The sequence below is a fragment of the Schistocerca americana genome, chromosome 3 (genome assembly GCF_021461395.2).
Source record: "Schistocerca americana isolate TAMUIC-IGC-003095 chromosome 3, iqSchAmer2.1, whole genome shotgun sequence".
Lineage (NCBI taxonomy): Eukaryota > Metazoa > Arthropoda > Insecta > Orthoptera > Acrididae > Schistocerca > Schistocerca americana.
This window is the reverse complement of record NC_060121.1, coordinates 410911786-410924420: the sequence shown is the minus strand read 5'-3', so window position 1 is coordinate 410924420 and position 12635 is coordinate 410911786. Positions and strand designations below refer to the sequence as shown.

The 12635-nt window shown below is 39.2% G+C and overlaps 1 protein-coding gene across 2 annotated transcripts in view; it reads right to left on the bottom strand.

Annotated features, from left to right (window-relative positions):
- Positions 1 to 791: 791 nt before the first annotated feature.
- LOC124607449 (DNA mismatch repair protein Msh3-like) overlaps positions 792 to 12635 on the bottom strand; it is a 365016-nt gene continuing 353172 nt past the window's right edge. The window contains exons 19-20 of one of the 2 annotated variants that reach the window (XR_006978833.1): positions 10120 to 10764; positions 792 to 1158 (exon numbers count right to left, since the gene is read on the bottom strand). Coding sequence is in view for 1 of the 2 variants with exons in the window: in XM_047139784.1 (XP_046995740.1) it covers positions 10638 to 10764 (127 nt within the window). In the remaining variant the exon portion in view is untranslated. Of the gene's footprint in view, positions 1159 to 9649; positions 10765 to 12635 lie in introns of those variants that run through there. The other variant, XM_047139784.1, reaches the window with a different exon arrangement.

Genomic DNA, 12635 nt, shown 5'->3' with positions numbered 1-12635 from the left:
GGCCACGTAAAAATTACTGTTTCTCAGAATGCTGGCCATATTTATGGTTGTTCAGTATTTATTAAGAAGACTAGCCAACAATGAACACTGATCAAGCCTGTCAACATATCTGGTTTTGCATTTAAAAGTGGGAGAAATTACACACCACCAAATGATGGGGTCAGCTGTCTACCAAAATTTTCTGTCCTGTCAGTTGATGGGATTGGCAGTCAAAATGTTAAGCATAGAGTGGATTTTGTACCTCATATCTCAATAGTTTCTCACAATTCTGGCAGCTAAGTTTTTCTGGGTATTTTGTCTATTGTGGTTTCAGTTTTCTGCAATCAAATTCACTTTACATATTACTATTCATCACAAATGGTATCACAATGTTTTTCTCATCAGCTATATGAAGGGCGAAAGTGAGGGTGAATTATTTGATGTTGACACAAGAAGTAATTCCTTCACAGATTCTGAAAGCAACAGTCTTAACCAGCCCATTAACGTGTTGTAACGACTTAAAGTGTGAACGTGGATTTGGGTTATATCGGCTTATTCCCCCAAACCACCTTCCATTTTTTTATGAGATCTACATCTACATACATACTCCGCAATCCACCAAACAGTGTGTGGCGACTTACTTGGATTCGCAGCCACTCTTCTTTACTGAATAGCCAGCTGCTGGAAACCTTCTTGACTTCTTCTCCATCGAATAATGCTAGGTACAGGAGTTTCTAGACTCTTTCTACTTATGAAATAAGTAGACATACAAACTTTATTTTTTGTCAACTAACAATGTATTTGACCTCCATGCACAATAAAATTTCACTTTCCACATAAATCTCTAACTTCCTGCAAATCTCTCATACAGTCAAACATTAGAAACAAATTGAGTTACAGTTACAAGAAAGTTGGCTTGGATACCATGACCTTTCTTAACATGAATCATAAAATGAGTATTGCCTCTAACAAGGTTGCGTCAAGAGTTTACAAGAGTATTTTTTCAACTGTTCTTGTTTTAATAACAACAGTCAGTGACAAAATAAGCACAGAGCTGCAGATAAACTCCATGGTTCTTCCTTACACACTCACTAAAACATCTATGGATTGCCCAACAGGTACTTGTTGGTGCTGTCCAACCGCCGTGTCTACTTTCTTCCCACGACTGATTTTAAAAACCTGCACACACAAACATGTGACGCTTAGTAGGTAGGATTCTACCATTCCACACTCATATCCAGAATATTGTGTGTTCAAGATGGTAGAAGGCTGAGTGATTCTAAAATATACACAGAAATTCTCGAATCACTACACCATGTCAGCAGGTGTAACACTACAGTCTTGTGTTTCAACAAGAGATGTAATTGACAGTTCATCCATAACCAAAAAATCTGAAAGTCCTTTTTAAAAGCTTTGGAATAAATCACAGTTTAGTGACAAGTTTAACTGGAAATAAAATTGTGCCTGTCCACTTAAAGCATGCATTTGGTGATTTACCTTTGGAGCACTGCTGTCAACTATGGAATGATCCAAGCCCTCTGTCATTCATCACATCATTTTTGACAGAAGATACTGTGCTGACACATACACAAACTTGACGTTCAAAGTGCCCGATTTCTATTTTGTATGTGAAGTAGAGAAAAGTAAAAACAGAGAACACATTGTGTCAGGAGGACAAAAAGAGTCATCTATTCATGATACTGATCAAAACTACCTGGACACCTACCTATTAGTGGACATCAGTATGGGGTGTGTCCACCATTCACCTTTATGACAGATTGAACTCTGTGGGGAACACTTTAAATGAGGTGTCTCAATGCCTATTGAGGAATGGCAGCCCATTCTTCCTCAAGAATCAAAACCAGAGAAAGGTAACAATGCTGGATGCTGGGATCTGGAGTGAAGTCGATATTTAACTCGTTTCAAAGGTGTTTAATTGGGTTCAGGCCAGCCATTTCAGGAATGTTATTGTCCAAAAACCACAGCCTCACAGACAGAGTGCATTGTCATGCTGCTACAAAAACTCATTGTTCTCAAACTCTTCCACTACTGTATGCAGTACACAATGCTATAAAATATGCTCATTTCCTTTCACATTTTGCATGTTACTGAGTGGAATAAGAGGACCCTAACCATGAAATATATCCCCATAAAACAACGCCACCAAAAAGACTCCCAACTGCACACTATCTCAGGTGTCATGACACTTCACTTCCTACTAGAAAAGGAGCCAGTGCTCAAAATCTTCTGAACACGTTTCCTGTTTTGTGTCCGTGCGTCATACAGCAGTTCACTATAGGTGAGAGTTACCCTTCCCTTATTTTACAGATACTTCCACCCAGGAATTTCCATTATTGCTATACATCAGGAATTCTAAGTCTGCTGGATATGATTTCCTAACTATGAATATCCTGAAGTCCTGCATCGAAAACCACTCTGGACCCCTTTCCACTGCAATTAATAGTGTCTTAACAGCAGGAAGTTTTCCTAAACTGTTGAACATATCCCAGGTAACCACAGTTTTCTAGAAAAGTGAAAAATATAGACCAATATCTTGCCTGTCTTCTCAAAGAATGTAGAAAAGATAACAACATAATGAAAAGGACAGTTGCTACTCACCACATAGTGGAGCAGCTGAGTTGCAGAAAGGCACAACGCAAAGAATGTCAGAAAGTTAGCTTTTTGAAGCAGGGTATTATGGGAGAAGCAACCGGGTGGGGGTAATGAGGAGGCTGGGGCAGGGATGGGGAGGGATAGCAGGTTAGGGACCAGGGACAGAAAGTGCTGCTGAGGAGCATGCAGAGATTAGCTGGCGAGTGGGGCAGCTAGGTGCAGACGAGAGTTTAGAGACAGTGGGTGGGGAGGGGGGGGAGTTAGCAGAAAAGGAGAGAAGTAAAAAGATTGGGTGCATTGGTGGAATAGAGGGCTGTGTAGTGCTGGAATGGGAACAGGGAAGGGCTAGATAGGTAAGGACTATGACTAATGGCTGTTGAGGCCCAGAGGGTTACAGGAATGTAGGATATAATGCAGAGAGAGTTTCCACCTGCACATTCCAGAAAAGCTGGTGTTGGTGAGAAGGATCCAGATGACACAGGCTGTGAAGCAGTCATTGAAATGAAGGACATTGTGTTGGGTGGCATGATCAGAAACAGGGTGGTCCAGTTGTTTCTTGGCCACAGTTTGTCGGTGGCCACTCATGCAGAGAGACAGCTTGTGAGTTGTCATGCCCAAGTAGAATGCAGCACAGTGGTTGCAGTTTACCTTGTAGATCACATGACTGGAGTAGGTGGTGGTGGTGGTGGTGGTGGTGGTGGTGGTGGTGGTGGGAAGATGTATGGGACAGATCTTGCATCTAGGTCTGCTACAGGGATATGAGCCATGAGGCAAGGGGTTGGGAGCTGGGGTTGTGTAGGGATGGACATGGATATTGTGTACGTTTGGTGGAATACCACTGTAGGGGAAAGGCAAGGAAAGTGAGTAGGCTTTTTCTCATTTCAGGGCACAACGAGAGGTGGCAAAACCCTGGTGGAGAATTTAATTCAGTTGCTCCTGTCCTGGGTGGTACTGACTCAAGAGGGGAATGTTCCTTTGTGGCCGGACAGAGGGTCTTTGGGAGGTGTTGGGTGACTGGAAAGATAAGGCATGGCAGATCTATTGTTGTACAATGTCAAGAGGGTAATTACAATCTGCAAATGCCACAGTGACACCCCCGATTTATTTCGAGAAGGATCGCTCATCACTATGGATGTGACAGCCACAGGTGGCTAGACTGTACGGAAGGGACTTTTTGGTATGGAATGGGTAACAGCTGTCGAAATGGAGGTATTGCTAGTGGTTGATAGGTTTGATATGGACAGAGGTACTGAGATAGTCATCTTTGAGGATGTCATCAATGAATCTGTATCAGGTGAGGGGTTTGAGATTCTGAGTGGTTAGGAAGGATTTGTCTAGATGGAACATGAATCGATTGGCATAGGATGGTCACATGGGTGTGCCAAAGCTATACCCCAGATTTGCTTGTAGGTAATGCCTTCAAAGGAGAAATAATTTTGGGCGAGGAAATAGTTGGTCATGGTGACTAGGAAGAAGGTGGTCGGTTTGGAATCCACCAGGCATTGGGAGAGGTAGCGTTGAATAGCAGTAAGGCCATTGGCATTAAGGATGTTAGTGTAAAGGGAACTGGCATCAAGAGCGACAAGCAGGGCAGCATGTGGTAAAGGGACAGGAACTGTTGAGAGTTGGTTGAGGAAATGGTTGCTATCTTTTACGTAGGAGGGTAGGTTGCGGGTAATGGTCTGAAGGTATTGGTCTACGAGGGCAGGGATTCTCTCTGGGGGCACAGTAACTGGCCACAATGGGGCATCCTGGGTAGTTGTGTTTATGGACTTTAGGAAGCATATAGAAGGTAGGAGTGCAGGCAAGGGTAGGAGTGAGGAGAGAGATGGATTCCAGGAGAGTTCTGGCATGGGCCTAAGGCTTTGAGGAGAGACTGGAGATCTTGCTGGATTTCTGGAATTGGGTCACTGTCGGAGGGTCTGTAGGTGGATGAATCTGACAGCTAGTGGAGTCATTCTGGCAGATAATCCTTGTGGTTCAAAACAATGGTGGTGGAGCCTTTGTCCACAGGCAGGATTATAAGTTCAGGATCAGTTTTTAGGTGATGGATTGTGGATCTTTCTGTGGATGTAAGGTTAGTTTGCATGTTGAGGGATTTGGAGAATGATGGTGATGCAAGGTTCAAGGTTAACAAATTCTGGAAATTTAACAGGGGGTAATTGGGGGCAGTGGGGGGTGGATAACGGTTGGTTGTAGGAGTGAACTGAATCAGGCAGGTTTCAACATTGGTCTTTGGTTGAGTCTGACTGGTAGCATTGGAGACGAAAAAGTGTTTTCACTGTAGGGACCGGGAGAAGGAGGGAAGGTCTTTAACAACTCTTGCATGAATGAATTTGGGGGTGGGGCAAAAGGTGAAGCATTTGGAAAGGATTGATACTTCTGCAAGATTAAGGCTTTTGGAGTAAAGGTCCATGCTTGTATTCTGGGTATGGGGGAGGTTTGGAGGTTGTAGGGTGGTGGACAGTGGTAGTCCAAGGCAGGAGTAGAAAGTGAGCAGGTTGGGTAGTTTTTTGAGGGGGCATTGTGCATGTTGCTCTTGTTCATGGAGGGTGAGAGTTTCAATGTGTGTTATGGGATCCAGGAATTTGAGATTGCATAGCAGAAGAATTTTATGGATGGAGAGATGGTATTGCAAGGAGGTTAGGGCCTGATTGATCTGGTTTTGCAAAATTGTGTTGGTCAGTGCTAAGGATTGGGCAGGTCGAGATGGGTAATTTGATGTTAAGGCCATTTGGGAGAGCTCCATGAGCCAAGCAACAATACAGGAACAATATGTGAAACTACCAGGTGTACCAGTATGAAAAGAGCGTTAAGATACAAATGTGTCGATAGGGAACATTTGTTGTGAACGACCCTTAATTTTTTTTTTGTTTGGTTGGTATGACATCTGTCAAAGATATTTAGTATACATCAAGTCATGGAACAAACAACATCATATGTTTCCATCATGTTAACAATGTCGAATTTTGTACCAGAAAGTGATGATTTGCAGAAAGCATTAATTTTTTGTTTTAATTTGAAAAAAAGTGCTGCAGAGTCGCATCAAATGCTCGTCGAGGCATTTGGTGATCATGCTCTATCAGAAGCAACATGCAAAAGATGGTTTCAATGGTTCAGAAATAATGATTTTGATGTAAGAAATGAAGAAAGTGGAAGACCACCAAAAATGTTCGAAGACGCCGAATTGCAAGCAATATTGGGTGAAGATGATACTTTGAGTCAGAAGCAAATGGCAGCAATGCTAAATGTTGCACAATAAACAATTTCTGACCGTTTGAAAGCTATGGGAAAGATCCAAAAGTGTGGAAAATGGGTGCCACATGAATTGAATGAAAGACAGATGGAAAACCGAAAAACCATTTCTCAAATTTTGCTTCAAAGACATGAAAGAAAATCAGTTTCACATCGAATGGTTACTGGCGATGAAAAATGGATTTATTTTAAGAATTCTAAATGGGAAAAATCATGGGTTAATTCGGGATAACCATCAACATCGACTGCAAAACCAGATTGATTCGACAAGAAGCCAATGCTCTGTGTTTGGTGGGATCAGAAAGGTGTGGTGTATCATGAGCTTCTAAAACCCGGTGAAACTGTGAATGCTAATTGCAACAGACAACAAATGATCAATTTGAACTATGCATTGATCGAAAAAAGACCAGAATGGGCCGGAAGACATGGCAAAGTAATTTTTTTACACGACAATGCACCTGCACACAAAGCAAAACTGGTTCAGGATACAATCAAAACACTTGGCTGGGAGCTGCTATCCCACCCGCCATATTCACCAGACTTGGCCCCTTCCGACTACCATTTGTTTTCATCAATGGGACACGCATTGGCTGAGAAACACTTCGATTCCTACGAAGAAGTCGAAAATTGGGTGTCTGATTGGTTTCCTTCAAAAGACGAACATTTCTATCGGTGTGGTGTCCACAAATTGCCAGAAAGGTGGTCAAAATGTATAGAAAGCAATGGTCAGTATTTTGAATAAAATGTTTTTACTTTTCAATTCAAAATTAGTGTTTCATTTTCACAAAAAAATGCTAATTTCATACCTATACACCTGGTAGGTATCATAGTAATATATGATAGAATTACCACATTTTTAAATGAATATAGTATAATCTTTGAAAATCAGAATGATTTTATTAAGAACAAGTCAACACTGGTAGCTGACACACAATTTATTCGTGAGGTAATAACTGATAATGAGAACAAGGATATGTTACTGGCATATTCCTTGATCTTGAATTTCAATATCACTGAGAAATTATGAAACATATGCACTGGAGATATTTTTAACGATCTGATAAAATCTTATTCATCTAAGAGAAAGCAATTTACACTAAGAAATAAACTGCAAGTGGCACACACAGGCGTACCATTACTGATATGAAATTTTGGATACATAGTGCTCGGTACTGAGACATCTCTTCTTGATCTATATACCTAAATGATGTAAAACACTGCTTCCTAAATTAAATGGAAAATTCTGCATGATGATAACACATCCAATGTTTGGAGTTATAAAGAGTATGTTCAGTTAGTAACAGTGTGCCAAAATATTAGAAATTAAATAATTTAATACTGCAGTGAAAGTCATCTCAGTGTCACAACCAAGAAAATAGCAGTAATGGATTTTTATCTCCACAAGCCACAATTGAGCACTGGAACTGATATTGCCATTACAGAGAATGCTATGAAATTCCCTGAAATGACAATAAAAGGTACACTTCAGTGGGTGATGCATGTTCGTTCTCTGGCAACCAATTGCCTTAAAACATATTTACAATAAATACACTATCCAAATACTACAGTGATACCCATGCATTACAGACTCCTTACATGAACTGTCCTCATCCAGTATAAACCACAAAATATACTTTTAATGTTGCACAAAAAGGATATTATAACAACTTCTGGTACAAAACCAAGAGACTCATGTTGCAATTTATTCCCTACATCTGGGATACTATCTATTATAAATATATACATTTTTAAATTAAAAAGAAATGTGACCTTTGACCTATAGTAACACTACATTAGAAACAAAGATCAATTTCATATCATTATCCACTGAACTGAACTATATTAAAAAAACCCAAGTGTACTTAGGACTCTACTACAAAATTCAAAGTTTTTATGGAATAACTGCAACCAGCTGCCTTTTGTGATAGTTCAGTTTCTATTTTACCATGACCAGTTTTGAATGGTCTAGCGACTTCTTAGGATAATACACACTTCTAGTGATTGTAATGTTGCGGGGGCTTATGTAGCTGTGACAAGATAGAAGAAATGAAACAAGTAAGCATTGGATGTGGTGAGATATTGGGAATTATTTATATCATAAGATTGACTTACAGCATGCCTAAAATAATACTGACTGACAACCTACACTACTCACTAGATGCATATCTCAGCTTTGCACAGAATAAAGAAAATTTTATGTAGGCTTCACACATGTATATTGGTTTTATTTAATTCAATCACTAACATCCACTTTTGTTTCATTCACTTCTAAAATGAATAACTTAGAATATGTCTTAAGTGCTAAGCAGAAATGTTTCCACTTTCAAATCAAGTTTTTCATACACGCAATTTATTATGTACACACCTGTCTTATCAAATCAAAACACATTGTAAAATGTAATAACGTAAAATTTTCGCTTGTTATGAAATGACACGTTCAGAAAAACAATCTTTGTATCATATGATATTGAATAAAGTTGTTATTATATTATTCTTATTATTAACACAAGTGTATGTGCAGACTTCTGTTTATGAGTGCAGCTTCTTTTCCATTGACTGGAGTTCAAATGACAATCAATCTGTGGAAATACAGTACAGTATACTTATTAAAGACTGTTATAAAATACGAAGCAAACAACCAAGAAAATGGAAAAGACTTGCTTCTATAATCTGGCATTAGCCATGCTCATAGAAGTCAGACAAGTTTTGCAGGATTGTCAAAATGGGCTTCCATACGCTGCCACATGCCAAATTGAAACATGTGTAAATGTAACTTGAAGATGGAGGGGGGGGGGGGGGGGAGGGAGGGAGAGAGGAAAGAGCTGGCAAGTGACTGATGATACCAGCTGTAGCAGGACTTCATGCAGAATCAGTGGCAATGAATGAAAATATTTGTCAGACTGGGACTTGAACCCATGATTTTCTGCTTACTAGGCAGTTGTGTTAATCACTGCACCACCTGGACACAGTGTTAATCACAAATGTATGGACTAGCTCAGCATGCTCCTCAGTCAATACACATTTCCACCTACCACCACCACTTAGCCACATTCCCCATGCATGTCCTCCTTGCTAGCTAATTTTAGATTCCCACCGGAGGTCAAACGTGAATAAGCATCTGCAATGATGGTTGTCGATTCATAGCCCACTGAGGTGTATCAATTGTATGAATGCATGGTGTCCATTCTTTTGGACAGGTCTGGAAGAACATACTCTACATGGAATCCTCAGTTCCCCCCTCCATAGTCAATTTACATAATATGTATCACAGCTGAGGATTACATGTGGTGTGTGTTCTGTCAGAAATGTCTGAAAGAACAGACACTGCACATTCTTATGATTGATATGTCTCAATGGGCTATGAATCCACAACCATCATTGCAGATGCACATTTACATTCAACCTCTGGCAGGAATCTAATTTTAGCAAGCACTGAGGATATGGGCGGGGACTTGCCATTTCAACAATTCCAAGAATCTATCATGGCACTTCTGCTGCACAAAGGGAAAATTAAAGAACAACTTGCACAAATACTTGACTAAGTACTATTATGAGTAGATAAGTTGCTACTCACCATGTAGTGGAGATGCTGAATCGCAGATAGGCACAACAAAATAACTGTCACAAATAAGATTTCGGCCAACAAGGCCATTGTCAAAAGTAGACACACACACACACACACACACACACACACACACACACATACACACACAGACAGAGATGACTGCAGTCTCTGACAGCTGAAGCCACACTGCGAGCAACAGCAGCAGCAGTGCATGATGGGAGTGGCAACTGGGTGGGGATAAGGTGAAGGCTGGGGCAGAGAGAGGGAGAGAGAAACGGGTAGGGGTGGGGGACAGTAAAGTGCAGCTGGCGAGTGTGCAGGGACGAGGTGGAGAGAGGGTAGGGCAGCTAGGTGCAGCCAGGAGGTTCCCATAACCCTGCTGGCCTCAACCTCACTAGTTATTGTCCTCAACCATCAAGCCCCTTCCCATTACAGCACTCCACCAATGCACCCAGTCTTTTTACTTCTGTGATAGTCTTTTTGTTGTGCCTATCTGCAACTCAGCATCTCCACCATCTCCACTATAAGATGAGAAGCAACTATCCTTTTCATAATATTGTTACATTCCATTCTGGATTTTCCGCTGTTCGACTATAGAATAAGAAGAACTGACAAATAAAAGCAAATAAATATAAAAATATAATTTTAAAATAAAAAATGGGAAGAAGGGAACGACAAAAGATATAACACAGAAAATGATACTGTACCACTATACAAAATTCCCAGGCTGTCCACAGCCAGAACCCTCATTCAGCATTCTACAGTCAAAGAGAAGTTACAGATTTAGATATGTTATTAGCAACTGTTCTCCCACTTCTTTCCTTTTATTATTAAACTTTTCCTTAAAACAAACCAATTAAAACAGTGATAACTTCTGAGATGTACATACCAGCTAATTCACCATGCCATATTTCATTTTCTTGCAGAGTAACAACTTTTTTCATCGCAAGACTGTGTCAGTTATGATAAGAATGTAAAACTTCATATAATTTATTTACTGACTTGCAAGATATTCTGTCATCTTTTTCTTTCTAAATTAATAATATTTTCCTTAATAATCCATACATATATCATAAAATACGATAATGACATTCCAGTTCTTTAAAAAAAAAAAAAAAACACTTTTTCGTAGAAGTTAACATGCATCCATAAGAACAGAAATTCCTTCCCTAATGAGAGATAAAACTATCTGATAACATTCCAAACTCTTCATTGTTGAAGGGCATCAGCATGTATCAACTGCATCATGGTGCTGTTTCCATGGCACATGAAGGTCAGCAATTTCATTGAGAGCGTTATTTACTTCGTCCTCATCGTCAGACCATATATTCTGTAGAAGCCCCCTCATCTCTCTATAACAAAGGAAAAAAAATCCTGTCAGCACATGTTATATCCAATAGGAATAAAACACTACTGTTTGGCAGCTCAAATGGTGATTACTGAAATGAAACATCAGTAGCCTGAAAGAAATTAAAGGAGTTTTTGTATTATTTGGGACTCACAAATGTTCTATACTTAAACATTATGACTGACCACCATTGTCATTTGTGAAAAGAGGGATCAGTGATGCAAATGAACAGCTCTTGAAAATATGCAAATAGTTTTCAAATGTTAATGCTCTGGATACCAGTGGTGTTGGATGAAGATTTTATACCACATATGGACCTCATTCAAGTGGCCTTGGAAAGAGAAGTTCATAAAACAAAAACTAGTCAAAACAATCAAATGCAAGAGAATTACATGGAAAAGAAGTGACAAACAGTAGAAATAGTGATTTTCTTACCACAGCAATGTATTCCAGCAATATAAAACAGTCAAAGAAGACCTTTCTAGCTAAAGAACAGAGCAAGTGACAGACTAAATGTACTTTGTGATAATTTAGATCATATCAAATGTAATATTAATGAATATATCAAAAGTATAATAGATAACCTCTAGTGTTTAAAAATATTTTATCAAAGTATGATAAGTCTTTTAAATAAAAAAGAACTGCTGCTTTCTCTTCAAGAAACAGCTGGCACTACTGCTGATGTGCTCTGCTTAACTGAACATCACCTAGAAGCAACAGAAATTAATCAGATACATGTAAATAGTTATATAATTGGTTCTTACTACTACAGGACCAACTTATGACAAGATAGAGGTGGCAATTTACATGCATAACACTCTTAAGTCACAAGCAGTAGATGTGACTCAGTACTGTATTGAACAGCATTTTCAATGTTTTGCTGTCAAATTAGAACTGAACTCAGACCATCATAATAATAATAGTTCGCAGGGCACCACTGGGAAACATCCAAAAGTTCCTTTGTTAGCTGGAATCACTTCTTGTAAAACTGTATAGGAATAACAGTAACATTATAGTATGTGGTGACTTTAACATTAATTTTTTTTTTAAATGATAACAATCATAAACATTTAGAATCATTATTGTTCACTTTCAACCTGCTCCCTATGATCTCATTCCCAACAAGAGTATAGAGGCAAAGCAAGACCACATTTGATAATATCCAAAGCAAGAACACATTTGATAATATGTTCTTGGGACCACACAAATTACAGAGAAATAAAAACTCAGGCTGTAATAAATGGTCTTACAACTTGCTAACAGAAAAAACGGAAATGGTCACACCCATAAAAAATGAGAGAAATAGGAACATAAAATCAGAACAAGCAGGGATACCATAGTCCTCTGGTAATGATAAAGGCAAGAATAATCGAAAAGTTTTAATCTCAGAATTCAATAAATTTTTCTCATTATAGCTGCAAAAACTGGAAACCTTAATAAACAGTCTCCCACAGAAGCTGTAGAGCATCTTAATCATGTGGAAATCACACCAAACGTAGCACTTCATTTCAAAGTACAACTCCTAAAGATATTGGGAAAATCAATAGATTACTTAAAATCTTTCAATGTTCTGGTTATGATGGTGTATCAAGTATGATTTTAAAATCAGGTGCAGTTACATATTGTGCTATTTGTGTAACCAATTAATTTTCAGGTAGATTACAACATGCAATAGTGATACCAATCCACAAAAGTGAAGGAAGGAATATAATATCAACCTACTGGCACATCTCCTTGCTGGCAATGATCACAAATGTATTTGAGATGGCACATCTCCTTGCTGGCAATGATCACAAATGTATTTGAGAGAATAGATAATGTTTGGACTTACAGCCACACTACACAAATGGCTTGCTGACACCTGCACGCCTGCCG